Source organism: Odocoileus virginianus, chromosome 15, assembly GCF_023699985.2.
Source record: "Odocoileus virginianus isolate 20LAN1187 ecotype Illinois chromosome 15, Ovbor_1.2, whole genome shotgun sequence".
NCBI lineage: Eukaryota > Metazoa > Chordata > Mammalia > Artiodactyla > Cervidae > Odocoileus > Odocoileus virginianus.
The window spans coordinates 41,290,968-41,308,959 of record NC_069688.1 but is presented as its reverse complement, the minus strand read 5'-3'; the positions used below and the strand labels follow the sequence as shown (position 1 = coordinate 41,308,959).

Genomic DNA, 17,992 nt, shown 5'->3' with positions numbered 1-17,992 from the left:
CTCTAAAAATATTAACTTCTCTGGATCTCTGTCTCTTCATCTATAAAGGGAATACCTACCTCATAAATACTATAAAATTATTCAATAAAGCCCCCCATGTTATGCTTAAGACATGGGAAATCTCGCCACTCTAATTGTTAAAGTGGCTGTTATTTATTGAGGACTGCTGGTCCTTTATGTAAATTATTTCATTCATTCTCTATACTTACTTCCATTTCACAGTTGAGTAAACTGAGGCTTAGAAGCCTGGGATGTCTTGCTCAGTGCCCCACAGTTAGAAAGAGGCAGAACTATAATCAGAATCCAGCTATATCTGGCTTCATAACCTGTTCTCTTAACCACTATATCAGCACTTCCGGGGCAATATCATTGAAAAAGGATCTAAAGATGTAATAATCTGTGGCGAAAGCATGGGCCTCATAGCACAGGGTCAGTATGCCATGGTTTGCCTCATATACTTTGTAGATTCATTTGGGTTTCTAGTCAAATGACAAAAAGCAGATAAATGTAAAGTGGCTCCATTCAGTTAGGTTAGCTGCTGTTATTGTTAAGTTGCTGAGTCATGTCCAACTCTTTGTGACCCCATGGACTATAGCCTGCCAGGCTCCTCTGTCCATGAGATTCTTCAAGCAAGAATACTGCAGTGGGTTGCTATTTCCTCCTCCAGGGGATCTTCCCGACCCAGGGATCAAAGTGTCCCCTGCTTGGCAGGCAAGTTCTTTACCACTTGGCCACCTGGAAAGGTCAAGCTAGGTTAACACCTGGTGATAAAACTAGAAACCCTTACCAAGGATGCAGATTTCAAGTTAGGACAAGGAATACAACATCCCCTTATGTTAGGAAGGTATAGTATATGTTACAACATGTTTCCATGACCTCCTTGCAATTAATCTTCAAACATACATTTTCCTATATTACATGTAGACACCAAGGCTCAGAAAGCTTTGAAAGGTAATGACTAGTGAAGCTAAAATTTCCAACCATATCTTCTGATTCTCACTCTAAGTCCCATGTTTAACATATCAGAAAGTTAAGAGTCAATGAAAATGCTGAATTTTTGGCTATTCCTCCCCCATTTTGGCTGTCACTATGGGCTCTTCTGGGATGGCTAGGTAAGTAACTCTGTAACTCCGGAGGGGCCCAAGCCTGGTGCAGGCTGTCTCTCCAGGGAGAACAGGTAGAGAAGGACTTGGCTGCCTTACCAGTGCCGTCCGCCCTGTAATCAGGGACTTTGTCCAAGACCTTTAGAACAAGACAACGAAATGCCCACTCAAAGTTTGGCAGCCCTGAGAGCTTAATTGCTGTTGAGAGACCACCTCTCTTCCCCTCCATCACTCACTTTACATTTTAAGACATTCTCATTGATTTCCCATCCCTGCCGGGTGAGCAGCTGAGGGATCACTTGTCTGTATTACAGTCTACAGTGTCATCCGTGTGGGGCCAGAGAAGCAGGAGGGAAATAAGATTGAGAATCTCTTCTTCAGAAAGGGTCAATATCTTCATAGAAGTGAGATAGCCCATAACTGGATTCCCAGCTCAGACCCAGCCAAGATGCCTCATGCAGAATTTCTAAGGTCTCATAAACACACCCTCGGCACAAAGGTAAGGAAACCAAAGTAAAACTTATTAAGATAAGCTTTTCCACCTGCTTAGCCATTCACCAGTAATTTACCTGGAAGAGAAAACACTCAGAAAAGACCAAATAGGACACTCAACCCATGGCAGATGAACTGCTGCATTGTTCAAGCATGGCTCATAAAAGAATTCACTGACATTTTATTCACTAAATTGAGATGTCATTATAATTTGAATCCCAATTGTGCCAGCTGAGTTTTTCCCTTCCCAGCATGTTTCCAAATACCCACCTCCTGTGAGCGAGGGAACATACAAGCAACAGGAGGGAAGCCTGCTTTTTTCAGTACCCAAACTCCCCCCTACAATAGTTGCTAGTAATGTGGCAAGCTTTGCAGCTAATCCTCAGGTCTAGCTGCAAAGTTTACCTAGCACACAGCTGCTTTCTACTCTTAGCAGAAGAGCCTGAAATCAGAAATATTCCAAAAATATGTTCCATCAGGACTTGGTATCACAGTATGAATAGGAATATCTTTGTTAAGTGCTGATAAACCCTGGATAGCACTAAGGATTAGTTTGGGGGGGTTTGGGGTTTTTTTTTAAACCTTATCTGGGCTCTTTTCTTAAATTGAAGTATAGTTGATTTACAATGTTGTGTTAGTTTCTGGTGTACAACAAAGTGATTCTGATATATAAATAACATATATTGAAGAATATATACATTCTTTTTCATATTCTATTCCATTATGGCTCATTATCAGACATAGAACACAGTTCTCTGTGCTGTGCAGTAGGATATTACTGTTTATCTATTTTATATATAATAGTTTATATCTGCTAATCCCAAACTACTAATTTACTCCTCCCCAGCATTTGGTAACTGTAAATTTGCTCTTTATATCTGTGAGTATTTCTGTTTCATAAATAAGTTCATTTGTATCATACTTGAGATTCTACATAATATAGAAGTGATATAATATGGTATTTGTCTCTGTCTATTTGGCTTATTTTGCTTAGTATGATAATCTCTAAGTCTATCCATGTTGCTGCAAATGGCATTATTTCATTCTTTTTCATGGCTGGGTCATATTCCATTGTGTATTACATACCACATTTTCTTTATCCATTCACCTGTTATTGGACATTTAGTTTGCTTCCATGTCTTGGCTATTGTAAAATAGTGCCACTGTGAAGATTGGAGGGCAAGTATCTTTTAGAAATAGAGTTTTCATTTTTTCTGGATATATGCCCCCAAATTGTTGGGACTGCTGGATCATATGGTAACTATTTTTAGTTTTTTGAGGAACCACCATTCTGTTTTCCACACTGGCTACACCAGTCTGCAATCCTACCAACAGTGAAGGAGGGTTCCCTTAAGAATTAGTTTTTCATTCTCCCTACTCTTCTACACATAGAGCCTTCATCAGTTCCAACCTTTAAGCACACATTTTGAGTTTTTTGTTTGTTTGTTTGTTTGTTTGTTTGTTTAATTTGGCTTCCCTTATAGCTCAGTTGGTAAAGAATCCGCCTTCAATGCAGCAGATCCTGGTTCAATTCCTGGATTTGGCAGATCTGCTGGAGAAGGGATAGGCTACCCACTCCAGTATTTTTGGGCTTCCCTTGTGGCTCAGCTGGTAAAGAATCCACCTGCAATGCAGGAGACCTGGGTTTGATCCCTGGGTTGGGAAGATCCCCTGGAGAAGGGAAAGGCTACCCACTCCAGTGTTCTGGCCTGGAGAATTCCATGGGCTGTATAGTCCATGGGGTCTCAAAGAGTCGGACATGACTAAGCAACTTTCATTCATTCATTCGTTCGGATTTTTTTTTTTTTGGCAAACTTTAGGGAAAAAATATTTCTTGTCCAAATTCTAGGCATTGTATTAAAGAGGATAAGGAGATTTTCAAGTCAAACATGCATCTCCTTAAAGTGTGGCTTTATTCTTTAGTGTATGACTTTTCTCAGCGTCAGTCTTGTCCTTTGTAAAATGCAGATAAAGTAAGGCAGTTGTGAAGGAAGTGCCAAGCACGTTTCCTGCTACACAGCAGGCACTTCATACATCTTCATTCTCTTCCTCTCTTTCATCTGCCAATTCCTTTTGCTAGATTGGAATACCTTTCATTTTTATCCAGTTTCTTCATTCCAGATTGGGACATGTGAAGAAATACTGCACAGTTCCCTTCTCACACAGCCTCTCAGATTCTCAGAAAGTGAGGCTTACAACCGCTCAGGTCTCTCTCACCCTGAGAGGCATTGGTATAGTTTTGCCCTGAGCCCTGGCTCTACCAACTGGAACAGCTCAACCTCCCGCCATTTTCCCCCACTCTTCATGTGTCCATGCCTCTCCCTGTCTTTGCTCTTGAGAGAAAGTACAAGCTTTGAGGGTCCATCCCACATCAAAGCTGGGTGCAGAGTGTGGAGTATTCTCCACAAGAGGTGACTCACACTTGGTATTTGGAGATGCTCAGTGATTATTCTGGAGAACTGGAGGAGTCACAGCAGAAAGGCCACATCACGTTCTACACAGAGGTGTGCCACCCTGAAACACCAACTGTCACCGCTGCTCTTGAATCCCCCCACAGAGGGCCAACTCGAGGTTCCACTGGTGCACACAGCACCCTGGGATGTAGAGTCTGGTTTTCTGTCCCCACAATCATCTCACTCAGGAAATAGCTCTGCTTAAAAGAGCTGAGGGAGTCCTCAACACCTATAGAACACTGAAGAAGAAAACTTTTCTTCAATTTCACTGGTTATACCACACTTACAGATTTACACTTGAAAAGTCTTGTATCACCATTTTTTTCACTTAATTTCTCCTTCTCCACCCTCAGCCATCACCAAAGACAACCACAGTGTCTCTACTGGGAACCCCTGCTGATACTTTCATGGACCTTTAAAATCAGAGTAGAGCCCAAAAATGCTTCAAAATTCTTATCAGAATGGCTACTCTGAGGGGAACATTTAGATACAGTACTTGACAGGTGGAGTCAAGAAGCCTATGCCTTAGCATCCCTGTGTGGCTTCTTGTCAAGAAATCTGCAAGTAATCCACAACACAGGTTATGGCCGTCCACAACCTCTCCACCATGAATCACCACTCAGACTTTATTCACTTTTATTATACTTTTGCTGACTTTGAGTTGATTCCAACCCCTTCTCCGACCCCATCATTCAATTTTTAAATTCCATCAATGATCTCACTCCAAGATATGAAATATCCACATTGAGGATAACTGTCTTTTTTAAACTGTCTGTGAAGACAGTAAGTCAAAACAAAGCAGAACAGGCCGAAAGTGGAAAATTCCAGGGGTCCCCAATCAATATTGAGGCTTGGCTAAATTCAGATTTGCATAATTGTCTAGTTAAGTTTTTCCTTCCATTGTGCCAATTAATGTCACGAAATGCAAAGGGTCATCAATCACATTGATCATAGGTCATCTGAGAGGAAAAATATTCCCAGTAACAGAACATTTTGTTAATATGCAGCTATACAGGAGAATGTGGATAAGTTCCAAACACAGAACATATTGTTACCCTTCAAACAATGGCATTAGAAGATTAAAGGCTAACTTTTATATCCATTAACCAACAAATGTGTCCAGAGGAAGTACACTTCTGAAAATAAGAGTATTCCAGCCAGAAGTGCAAGAACTAGAGCACTTTGCTAATTTAAAGAGCTCTACCCCCACACAGACCTCCACAATTATATTTTAACATTTGCAAAAAATGTTTACTCAGTAATAATTCAGCTGTGCATGAGCACATTACATCAAAGGCATGTGTACAAAGGACTTCTCCCAACCTGTTGTACAATCCTACGGACGTTAGTTGTTGATTTACTTTGCTCATAAAGCCTAAAACAGAGCTTTAGCATTATAGAATGTGGGATCCAACCTGACAAAGAGCCTGTTTAAAAGCTAAAGTTACCTGTTATGACGCTCTTGATAATCATTCATTATAAAAGAAAAGTGGTAAATATTCTTCAAACACATTTGCTGATGTGGTTGTCATCTGCTGTTATATGACTTTGCCTTTTCAGTTCTAAGAAAGATTTTTCAAATTGCCCTGCAATTTAGATATCCTGCCACTAAATGACAGCAAGTGTTTCAGTGGGCCTTTTATTGAGTAATTTTTGTCTAAACCATTCTTTTTAAAACTTCTATAGATTCGGTTTTTAACTTGACAGTACTCCTGAAAAAGGATTCAATTATTTGCTTTCTTCTCCAAGTGACACCTGTATATCTTTCTATAATGCTATGTCTTCAACAATATTTCAGTTATAATGAACTTTCAAAGAGAAACAATAGTAGGTCTAGAAGCCAGGGTCCTGAGTCTAGAGAAGCACTGCGTTCTTAGTTAGCTACAGGATATTAAAATAAATTCTAGTTATTTCTTCAACATTTCAAGAAACTGCATCACCTCTCTGAATGCAGCGATTAAGATGATTATCAACAATCACTGTGGTTAGGAGCTGAATGGAGGGATACATATGCCCCAGGGGCTTTTTCCTTTTGCCTGGCTACAGAACTCCCAATAACAAAACCCAGTCACGTGAAAATGATCACAAACATGTCTGAATATTGTCTCATCATTAGTAACAGAAGTTAGATTTGCGTGGAATGTTCAAATCAGAGAGATTTTTGAGAGAAAGCCAGATTGTCTATTTACTGGCTCAGAATATGAGGTTCAAACATGTCACGTGAGCTGTCCAGTCTCCTCAGAGCTCGGAGGTGGACTCTGAAACCAAGATGCCAGATCCCACTGAACTTTGTCTGTCTCTCACATGCAGAAGGACCATGTCACAGCCTTTATATCCCAGGAGGGAATGTCTGGATAATAGCAAGACCCATGACCAAGCACAGGATTTTTTTTCTGAATCATACACAGAATCAAAAATCAGAAAAAAAATTTTCTTTATCAGTACAAGAGTTTCAACTAAATCTCCCAGAGTACTCTGAGATATCGATCAATTGCCCATGACTTCCTAGATGGACTAATAAACTAATCTTTGATTAATCAAAATTTCCTTAGATTTTACATAACCAGATCCTCACAAGTGAGATAGTACTAATTGGGCTATAACCCCAAAAGACAGAAGTTTCCATTTTATTTTTTTCTGCAATTTTATTACTTTTGCATTTAAAATTTTCTTGTTTGTTTTTTCCCTAGGAAATTCATTAGTATGAAGGATTATTGTCTGCCTTGCTATGACAATTTTTCCCTAATCAGTACTTCCTAAATGTAACACTCCAATTTGGGGCAAAAATCATATGTAATTCCAGGGCTACCACTGATTCCTGCTGATATTATTGTTCAGTAGCTGAGTTGTATCCAATTCTTTGTGACCCCACGGACTGCCTCATGCCAGGCTTCCCTGTCCTTCACAATATTATCCTTTCAAACACTTCATAAACGTTATTCACAGCAATTAGAAGGCTTCAGCTTACCATATATGTTGATTTTTGTAATTATCTGAAAGAAAGTGAGACTTAGAGTCAACGACCTTAGTTTAATAACTAGCTTTGCTTTTGTATGTGAGCCGTGTGACCTTATTACTTTGCTTCTCTGAGCTCAGTTACCATTCATCAATGAAATGGGAATAATAACACTTGTTCCACAGATCTCACTGGGACATGGACAGAAAATGATTTAAGGGCAATGAAAGTATTTTGTTAAATCCAAGGAATTAAGCAATTAACTGCTATCAGGACTCCACTCGGGATTCAGGGTGTTGACAAGAAAGTGGCATTTTTTTCCCTTGATTACCTTGATCGTTTGGATCAAGTACAGCTAAGAACAACAACAAAAAACAGATATTGAAAAAGTAATTTTGTGTCTACACTTGTGAAGAGGCCAACCACACCACTTCTGCACTAGACTGTTCCTATTCAAGAACATAGCTCTTCCAATTGTCTTCTTTCTCCATCTGGATCATAAAATTTCCCCTCTCCATGAGGATTGTTCCCTAAGCAAACAAAAATGCTGTAGTGTCTCTCATCTTTAAAAAAAAAAATTGATTCTTCATCTCCCTCTGCTAGCCCTTCTGCTTTTCTATTCCTTTTCCCAGAAAAACTCTCAAAAGGTATGCTTATAACCTCTATCCATTTTATCCATCTTCTCTTGAACCCACTCCAAACAGGCTTGCCTGATAAAAGAAAGTTTTTGTTTGTATAAATAAATAATGTTTTTCTCCAAAAATCTTTATTTCCTCTTACTCATGCTTTTCTCTCTTGTAGTTGGTCTCCAAGTTTACAGGAGTGATCTAAGAGGGTGGTTTTAACTGTTTATATTTTGTCTTTATTCTTTCTCTTTCTTGAGTCCTGATGTGTAAAATCAGCTAGTACTTTTTACTGGGCATTATAGTAATAACCATCAGAAGTGGATAAATAAAATGTGGTATATACATAGGATGGAATATTATTCAGCAATAAAAGAAATGAAGTACTGATACATGCCACAACATGGATGAACCTTAAAAAACATTATGCTAAATGGAAAACACCAGTCAGACACAAAAGACTACATGATCCCAACTGTATGAGATGTTCAAATAGGCAAATCTATGGAAATATAAAGTATATTAGTGGCTGGGAAAGGTAGGGGGAAGGTAGAGAGTGACTGTTAATAGGTATAGAGTTTCTTTCTGGGATTATAAAAATGTTATAAAATTAGATTGTGATAATGGTCGCAAAACCCTTGAATTGTACACTTTAAGTGGGCAAACTTAATTATATATAAATTACATCTCTATAAAGCAATGTACAAGTTAATGTCATCAGTCATAAGTCAAGTTGGTAGCCTATTCCTCTGATATGTTGTGTTGAGAATGGCAGTTGACCTCTGTGGCCTTCCTCTAAAAACTCCATAACTTCACTTCAACCATGAGGAAAACATCATCCAAACTCAAGCCGAAAGGTATTCTATAAAATTCCTCTCCAGTAATACTCCTCAAAACTATCAAGACCATCAAACGAAGGAAAGTTAGAAAAATGGTCACAGCCCAGAGGAACCTGAGGAGACGTAATGACTAAATATAATGTATCCTGTATGGGATCCTGGAACAGAAAAAAGGGCATGAAATCTGTATAAAGCATGGAGTTAGCTAATTCTGTGTAAGAACTGTCATTAATTGTGGCAAAGAAATAAACGCACCATAAGGTCTTAGTAATAGTGGAACTTCGGTGTTGAGTATTTGGACATTCTGTGATTTTTCTATAAATCTAACACTGTTTTCCTAAAGGCAATATACAAGTGTTAGCTAATAGTTTTAGAACTTGCAGTAAGAGTCACAGTACAGTAGTAAAGATGGTAGTTAGGAAAACCAGTTTCCTCAGCAGCCTAGAATAGAGAACCTAGGTAGCCTCTGGCTTTTCACAGGCAGCACACATAGGCAAAGTTAAGCTTGAATCCATTCAAGGAACTGTACTCTCAACCTTAACAGTCAGATAGACACCTATCCAGTTCACATCTTTATTTAAAAAATTTTAAGGGAAGAAAAGAAATACCTGAATAAGTTTTTATCTAGAGATTTTACAAAGATAACAAAATGAGGTTTTGAGTCTTGAGTTAAAACTTCCTTGTGAGAACTACATGCCACTTATTCCATATAATTAAATATATTGAAAGAGTAAAATATCTATTGGGTTAGTTGGGGAGGTTTCATGCATATGTGCTTAGTTGCTCAGTCATGTCTGACTCTTTGTGACGCCATGGACTGTAGCCCACCAGGTTCCTCTCTCCATGGAATTCTCCAGGCAAGAATACTAGAAAGGGTAGTCATTCCCTTCTCCAGGGGATCTTCCTGACCCAGGGATCAAACCCCTGTCTCAGGCATTGTCTAATGGATTCTTTACCATCTGAGCAACCAGAGAAGCCCAAAATATCTATAGCCAGGGCTTGATTTTAAGGTTTCAAGCTGGTCCAAATGAAAAAGACAGCCCTTCACCATGGTGGCCAAGGACAGAGGCCTGCCCAGCTTAGACCCTCCTGTTCCCACCCTCCTCTCCCCAACCATCTCTGTAGGCAGCTTCTCAAGCTAAACACTGTGTTTTGCTTAACTGATTCTTATGACCTCTTTTCCTGGTCCTCAATATACTCTGCGAAAATGGCTGCCTGTTTCTTCATTGACTTCTTAGCTCCATGAAGCTGATGTTTTTAGAACTCAATACTCTGCATCTCCTTTGGCAGCTGTCCTAGCAGAGGGAATACGAAGTATCCCACAGAAAATGATGGCTTTGTAATGGTCTCCTCAAGCTTCCTAGAGAAAGAGGTCACTCCACTTCTTTCCATGGTCTGCAGTTGAAACTTGCACACGGAATTACTTCTGGTCCTCCTGCCCTGCCTCCCTATCTCGCGCCTCCAGCTTGTCACACACACCCAATCTCTGCAGTAACACTTGTCCTGTCTTCTTTACCTTCAGATTTTGGGATAACTATCACTGACACCAAACCCTCACTCACCAATCCTCAACCCCAATCCAGATCAGGGGCTCTCATAGAACCAAAATTTTCCTCTCATTTAGCATTGATCGCATTGTATCAGATTGCAAAATACATGAAGCCACTGGCAATGTGTCTCTGGGTCACTGTCAAATCCTTAAGAGCCAGAAGATTAACTGGTACCCAGCAGGAATGCAAATGAATCTCCTGAAATAAATGAATAAATAAATTCCTTCCCAATCAAAAATATATGATAAGATCATTTCCCCCTGAAAACTGTCTCATGCTATTTCTCAAAGACCAGTAGGTCCTGGGGAAGAGGCTTCCATAAAGAAGTAATCTTTCAACTCATTGCATATCCCATGCATCTCCCCAGCAAAATGTCAGTGCTTAAAGACAATGGCCCACTACAATATTGTAAAGTAATCAGCCTCCAATTAAAATAAATAAATTAATTAAAAATTAAAAAATAAAATAACACACACACACACACACACACACACACAAAATGACCCAAAGATATTTTCAAATTTGCATTTTTGTCACTTATTTAGAATCACAATAGAAGTAAATCTTCAACAACCAACAGCGAAATTAATTGGGTATGAAAGACAGTCTCCAGGACATTTCCTTTCTAGGTGTTGGCTCCTATATTAAGAAACTGTTAAAATCCAAGTTATGGATACACTAAACACTTGTGAACATTTTAGAAAGTGATTAAATGCAACTAGAGATATTTGGAATTGACTAAAATAGTTCCGAGTGAAATTAAATGTATTCTCTATCAGCCCACTGGGGACGTTTTTTCCTCTGGGTCAGTCATAGAAACATCTTTGTATTTGTTTCACATGCCTTAAAATTTTTAAAAATATATTTCAAACAAAAAGCTTAAATGTATTAAGGATTCATTTTACTAATTAACTAATCTCTATTTAAAAAGGATTTTTAATGTTAAAAAAAATTAAATGTTTACAAAAATTCTCTACCAATACTTGGGAGTGTTAAAACACAGAAAAGAATCATGTTTACATATTTTGAAATAATTATTTCTATATCTGAATTTATTCAGCATTTATTGAGGGCTATCTTATGTCACGTGTGTGTGTGTGTGTGTGTGTGTGTGTGTGCACGCGCGCGCGCTCAGTCGTGACTGTTTATGATCCCATGGACTGTAGCCCACCAGGCTCTTCTGTCCTTGGGATTTCTCAGGCAAGAATATTGCGGTATTCTTGGAGTATTCTGGAGTTGTCATTTCCTTCTCCAGTGGATCTTCCTGACCCAGGGATTGAACCCACATCTGCTGGCATCTCCTGCATTGCCCATGGTTTCTTTACATACTGAGCCACCTAAGAAGCCCTCTCTTATGTCACATACTGAATTAAATCCCCAAGGAAAGAGAAATGAACAAACTTTACTCAGGTCCTGAAGAAAGTTCACCATCTATTGGACAGGTGGACAAATATAACTCACTGAAATAAGAAGTGTGGGGAGTGATGCCAAAGTATACATGGGGAGCACATGGCAGAGATGTTAACCTAAAAACTGACTGCTTTCCTCTAAGACAATGAAAGTTGCTCCCTCACTCACACTAAGTAAAAACATGTAGGTAGATATTAAATGTGGATTTAGTGTTTTACTTGAAAATTTTGTAGGGAAAAAATAAACAGATAAAATTCCATCTTAAAGTTCAGAAATTTAGCAGCAATAAGTAAGTTGGAATTATACTCAGAAGAAGTCGAATGTTTTTGGCACCATATGGGGATAACATAGTAGAAATCTCATTAATGAAAATGAGTTTCACAGTGAGAGAAAACTATAAAGAAAAGAGCATGGGCTTTGGCTTACGCAGACTTAGCTTGAATCGTGGCTGTCCTTTACTAGCTATGTGTCTTTAGACAAATCACATAGACTCTCTAAACCTCAATTTCTTCATATGCAAAATACTAGCTTACACATTAATAAGCATTAAATAAGATCATGTTTACATATCTTTATGACAGACCATTATAAAGACTCAAATGTAACGTTGGCATTCCAACTGTAGGTTAAGCCAGGGGCTCAAATATAGGATGCTCAGTCCTTGGCAAGGAGTGGGAGGATGTTGGCAAGTGTGAAGCAGTGGCCTGGTGTCAGGGAACCTGAAGTACCAGGCAGTGGACAAAACAGAGATGTGAGTGATGACGATGATGACAAAGATGATAATTACTATGGCTCCTTCCAAGGCTCAGAATACTTATCACTGAATTAAGCTTTTAATTTCCTAGGATCAATTAAAGTATTTACTCCTAACCTTCAATGTCAGCTTAAGAAAAAGCAGGCTTCCATTAACCTCTTGTCTGAATAGATCCTCCTTATCTCTGAAAGAAGGCAGGATCTCTGGAATGTTTTACTTGATATTATATTAGTCAATGGGAATATCACTTTCTACTGAACAACTTCTGTGCCCCAGTAAGCCAAATATAAAATGTAATTATTCTACCTGCACCGAGTCAGTAGAACAGTGAACAGTGATCACCCAGGGTGTGAGGAAAGCAGGAGGGCTTGGGCGACATTCTTCAAGGGCAGGGAAAGCTTCAAGAAAGTGATCAAATGGCCCTGGGAACCCTGGAAACACAGTAACTTGAGACTGGGTGGATAGATAGTACTTAGGTACCACTGCGGAGAAGTTGTAGGAGCTATTAAAAAAAAAGATATTAGTAGCTCAAAAAGCTATAAAGGCTATGTGTGTCCATAAGTGAGCTTCCCTGGTGGTTTGCGGAGAAGTTGTAGGAGCTATTAAAAAAAAAGATATTAGTAGCTCAAAAAGCTATAAAGGCTATGTGTGTCCATAAGTGAGCTTCCCTGGTGGTTCAGATGGTAAAGAATCTGCCTGCAATGCAGGAAACCTGGGTTCGATCCCTGGGTTGGGAAGATCCCTTGGAGAAGGGAACGGCTACCCACTCCAGTATACTGGCCTGGAGAATTCCATGGACAGAGGAGCCTGACAGGCTACAGTCAATGGGGTCGCACAGAGTCAGATAAAAATTAGAAGTTTTACAGAAAATGGTATTTGGAGAGCTCAGAAAGGAGAAAACTGCTATAGAATAACAGCAAGAGGACAGAATTGCCCCCACAATGCAGGATTTGTAGGAGTGCCTGGGGTGGACGAGATATGGTTAAAGGGTAAGACAGAGTCCCAGAATCAGGAGTACTAGTGGGGAAAAGGAAGGTACTCTAACAGAGAAGAGTAAGATGGATTCTGTCATCAGTATTAAGTACAAGGAGTTGAATTTATAGTGGATACTAATGACAGAGTAGATGTCTAGCTGTGGAATCCTTATTTCTACACAGCAGGATCTCTCTTGATGCCAGAACAAGCTAGAGGCTGGCAGTGGGGGCTTCAGAAAAGCAGCGGGGAAGTTAAAGGAGGAAGCATCAGTCCCTCTACTTTAAGTATTTTCAAGTTCAGAACATCTAGAAAGTCTGGGCTGAGGACGCTGAAATTTTTCAAACACTGCAAGGGACTAAAGATAACTGAAAACTGATTTTAAAATATGAAAAGTGTTGCTCTTGAAGAAAAGGTGAGCAAAGATAGGATTGGATCCAAAGTCTCCTAATGCTTACCACAGACACTTCTCAAGCCTTGGGTCACATTCTCTTAGTCAGACTGGGATTTCAGCCATGACTTCATGGCTATCGTGGGTGGTCCCTGCTCACAGAGAACATTGCACTTCAGGTATCCACTGTCCCCCGACTGTCTCTCCTCTTCTCCGCCTCAAGGTTCTCTCTGAAGCCCCCAGAAATTCCCAGGCAGGAGAATCCTGGCAGTACAGAGTAATTTAAATAAAGGCATCTCTCAACAAAGGGCAGTGGGTGAATAAATGCCTCCCAAGGTGGACAAATGATCCAAATGTATCACTTGACCCAAAGTTTTCCCCAGTGGGAGCTGTCAAAAATACACCTTATTTTGGCTTTTCCTCCTCTGTCCCTCTATCCTCTGTGCCTTGAATCCTGCTCCCTGGGTTCATCTCCGAAATAAACTGCCCTCACCCAAGTCCTTGCCTTGGGACTAAAGTTTAGAAGAGGGCAGAGAGGGAGTCATCTTATTTTTGTACTTTGGTCCTGCTTTGTTTTAATTTGTGTTTGCACTGCATTTCTGTTTCTCCATAGGTCACCAAGATGCTGGCAGTGGTTGTCATCCTGTTTGCCCTTTTATGGATGCCCTACAGAACCCTTGTGGTTGTCAACTCATTTCTCTCCAGCCCTTTCCAAGAAAATTGGTTCTTGCTCTTTTGCAGAATTTGCATTTATCTCAACAGTGCCATCAACCCAGTGATTTACAATCTCATGTCCCAGAAATTTCGTGCGGCCTTCAGAAAGCTCTGCAACTGCAAGCAGAAGCCAATGGAGAAACCAGCTAACTACAGCGTGGCCCTAAATTACAGCGTCATCAAGGAGTCCGACCATTTCAGCACAGAGCTGGATGACATCACCGTCACTGACACTTACTTGTCTGCCACAAAGGTGTCTTTTGATGACACCTGCTTGGCTTCTGAAATAACCTTCAGCCAAAGTTGATTGATGGAGTAGAGAAAATGGATGATGAAGAAAATGAGAATCTGTGCAGTTATCAACCCAAGAGAGGAAACAGCCAATACTCGTATGTGATGACAGAGCAGACAAATTCTTTGCCGATGTTCTAATAAATCCTGGCCCAAGGTACTCTATCCCATGAGAATGATTCTGTTTCATTCTCATATCAAAAAATACACATCATAAAAAAAGTTGAGCAGATCTGTGAAAGATCCAGATGGTGGAAACTTTCCATTTGAGACATTTCACTGTATATTCTGGGGCTGTGAATTTTAGATAAAATCAAGGCATCTATTTACTCTATTCAACATAACTTTATCAAATGTATTTTTTCACCCCCTCCAGATTATTCATACATTTGAGAATTTGGCAACATGAAAAAGTTTAATGTTTTCATTTAGCATTTCATTTTAATAATGTATAGTGCTGTCTTCATGAATATCTGAAACTACACTGAAATATAGGAAAAAACATTTTATTTGTTGAGTAAAAATGAGATTTCAGACAAATATATTCACTGTTTGAAAAATGTCATAATGCCTATAAAATTCTGAGTTGATTTTTTATATTTTACAAAGTAGATGGTCATCATTCAGCTTTAGTGTAAATAACCAAAACCTCAACATAACCAAAATTACTAATTGAAAAGACATGTAGATTTGATATTTAAATAAGTCCAGTTCTATACTCTTCAAGCCTTCAAAATAATGGGTAAGACAGGAGAAACAACTAGATTAAATAATTGTGAAGATACAAACACATAATTAATATTGAAAATATAACCAAGACAAGAGCAAGGGTTTACTTTTTCCTCTGAAACTTTTAAGGAAGAAAATCCTAGTTTTGAGCATTCCCATGTATAAACTACTGAGCCATGTCAAGCAAATCCTTCTAGCTGAATCTATCTTAAAAATCTGAAACATTCTCAAAAGCTTAGTTGCTATTCTAAGTCGACCAAAGACTGACTATGACACTTCCAGATGAAGACCCCACTGAGCATTGTAGTCACTGGATTTCAACCTGTCTACAAGTGTCTTTCCTGCCTGCCTGCTTGTCTTTTGTAGGTTCTTCTTTTTTTTTTTTTTCAAATGCTGTGGTTGTGATATTTTGTTTACAGATTCTAAATCAAAGCAATGAAAAATTTTGTCAGCTTTATGTTCAATAGAGCTAAAATTGATTTCATCTCACTGTTAATATATCTTCACAGTTACAACAGGCCTGCTCTTCTATTCCAGTGATTATTAGAGAGATGTAAATGTGAATCTCTCAGGTCTGGCTTTCATCTCTTTCGGCTGACTCATCTACTAAGATCTGGCTAATCAGTATCTCCCAGTGTCAAAATGGCCCTCAGTGTTGATTCAGTAATAGCTGAATTTTAATGATTGGGTTGAAAAATATTGAGTACTTTTAAGAGTCCGCAAAGACACATTTTCCCTCTCCAGGGTATATCCCTACCTTGTGGCTTTTTTCCTGAAACCTATTGCTAATGATCATTACCCACACAAATACCTTGCTTATGAGGAATATGTTACTCAGTTTTGTAAACTTCAGCTTTTAAATGCCACTTCATGGAGACTCTGCCATCTAAAACCTCAATCCTGAATATGCTTTGGTGAAAATTGGCCTCATCTACTCCATGAAAACATTCTTATCCTGTCACTGTGGCAGTAAAAAAATGCAAGAAAACATTTATAAGAAATGCCCTAAAAGTCTATATGCATGACATTAAGAAATCTATTTTAACTGACTTTTCATCCTGGATTAAAGATTGAATTTGGAATCACATAGATAGAGCACTAGAGTGACCCAAACCCAAATCACACATGCATGTGTGTGGGTGCATACAGACACATGCCTGTATTTCCATAAGTTACTTAACAAGGGGGATTGTAATATGCTAGATTTTTTTGATAACAGGAAAGAACTGATGTCTTTGAACATCTGCTATGGCTCAGGCATGCTAGTAGATATTTAATCAACATTGTCTTCATCACAGTCTCACTACAGCTGTGGTTTTCTTATGATAAGACCAGGGATCAGGGATTCATTCCCCAAATTGTGTAGATGTTAGGGAGAGAAAATGAAGAAATGTCTTTCTCTTTTCTTTTCCTTTTTTTCAAGCTAGCATGCTGATTAACATTCTTGTGACCTGATGGCATAATTAAGAATATATATATATATATATATATACTTTGCAGAATGATAATATTAGATGTTGAAAACTTATGATTAGTTTTATATGTTATTCACAGAACATAATATACTCTTCCTATCTTTGGAAGCTTAATATATGAGCTCAGTTTTTGTTTTAATGCTTAAAAAGTTATTTGTTAATAATCTGTTAGTTTTAGACTACATGGGAAATTCAAAAGAACACAGTTCATAGTGCTTCAACTCTAAAGCAAATGCCATTATGAAAAACACAGTTAATAGTGTTTCCACTCTAAAACTAATGCCATTATGAAGTTAAATGTTCCCATGCAATATCCAATAGATATTTGGGTTTACACAGCACCGATCTAACTTTTTAAGGTATTCTTTATTACACTGTACTAAATCAAAAATACTGCCTTAAATAACCAAAAGTTAACAAACAATCAAATGAAAAATAAAAGGCTAGATTAAAAGTTGCTGAAGGAGTGAAGTAATGTTATTAAGGCCTCACCTAATAAAATTCCTTGAGTTATTTTATTACTTCCAATTTCATTAATTGCTGAGTGTCTTTGGTTAGATCTTGCACCTAAGGTAATTAGGTAAAGGGCACAGATGATTAATAAAACAAACAGACATAAATTTCCACTTCAGACTTCTCCATCAGTATTATGAGTATATTTCTAGAACTTTGCTCTCCAACAGAAATATTCTAAATAATGAAGAGAAATGAGAAAAATATAAACTCTGCAATTATTCTTTAACAACCCAAATGCATAAAACAATGTAACTTGACAATAAACCAAAACAAATGGCTGCTTTGAGCTAAACAATTAGTTAAATCAAAGGAAACTACTGTCATAAAACTTAAGTGTAACTAAACACTAAATGGATACTTGAATTGTTTCATTTTTATGATGAAATAACAATGAGGACATATCTTAGTAATGCTGAATCCACATGGTTTTGAACTACTCAAAGAATCAGAGTTACATCACTGTTGTTATTGTTGTTCAGTGTCTAAGTCATGTCTGGCTCTTTGTGACCCCATGGACTGTTGCATGCCAGGCTCCTCTGTCTACTATCTCCCAGAGTTTGCTCAAATGCATGTCCATTGAGTCCGTATTGCTATCTAATTATCTCATCCTCTGCTGCCCCCTTCTCCTTTTGCCTTCAATCTTTCCCAGCATCAGGGTCTTTTCTAATGAGTTAGCTCTTCCTATCAGGTGGCCAAAGTATTAGCATCAGCTTTAGCATCAGTC

The 17,992-nt window shown here is 38.6% G+C and overlaps 1 protein-coding gene across 1 annotated transcript in view; it reads left to right on the top strand.

The window, feature by feature from the left end:
• TRHR (thyrotropin releasing hormone receptor) overlaps positions 1–16,680 on the top strand; it is a 45,013-nt gene extending 28,333 nt beyond the window's left edge. Inside the window, exon 3 of the mRNA XM_020876385.2 lies at positions 14,157–16,680. Coding sequence (XP_020732044.1) covers positions 14,157–14,564 — 408 coding nt within the window. The 3' untranslated portion in view covers positions 14,565–16,680. The remainder of the gene's footprint in view (positions 1–14,156) is intronic.
• Positions 16,681–17,992: the final 1,312 nt, after the last annotated feature.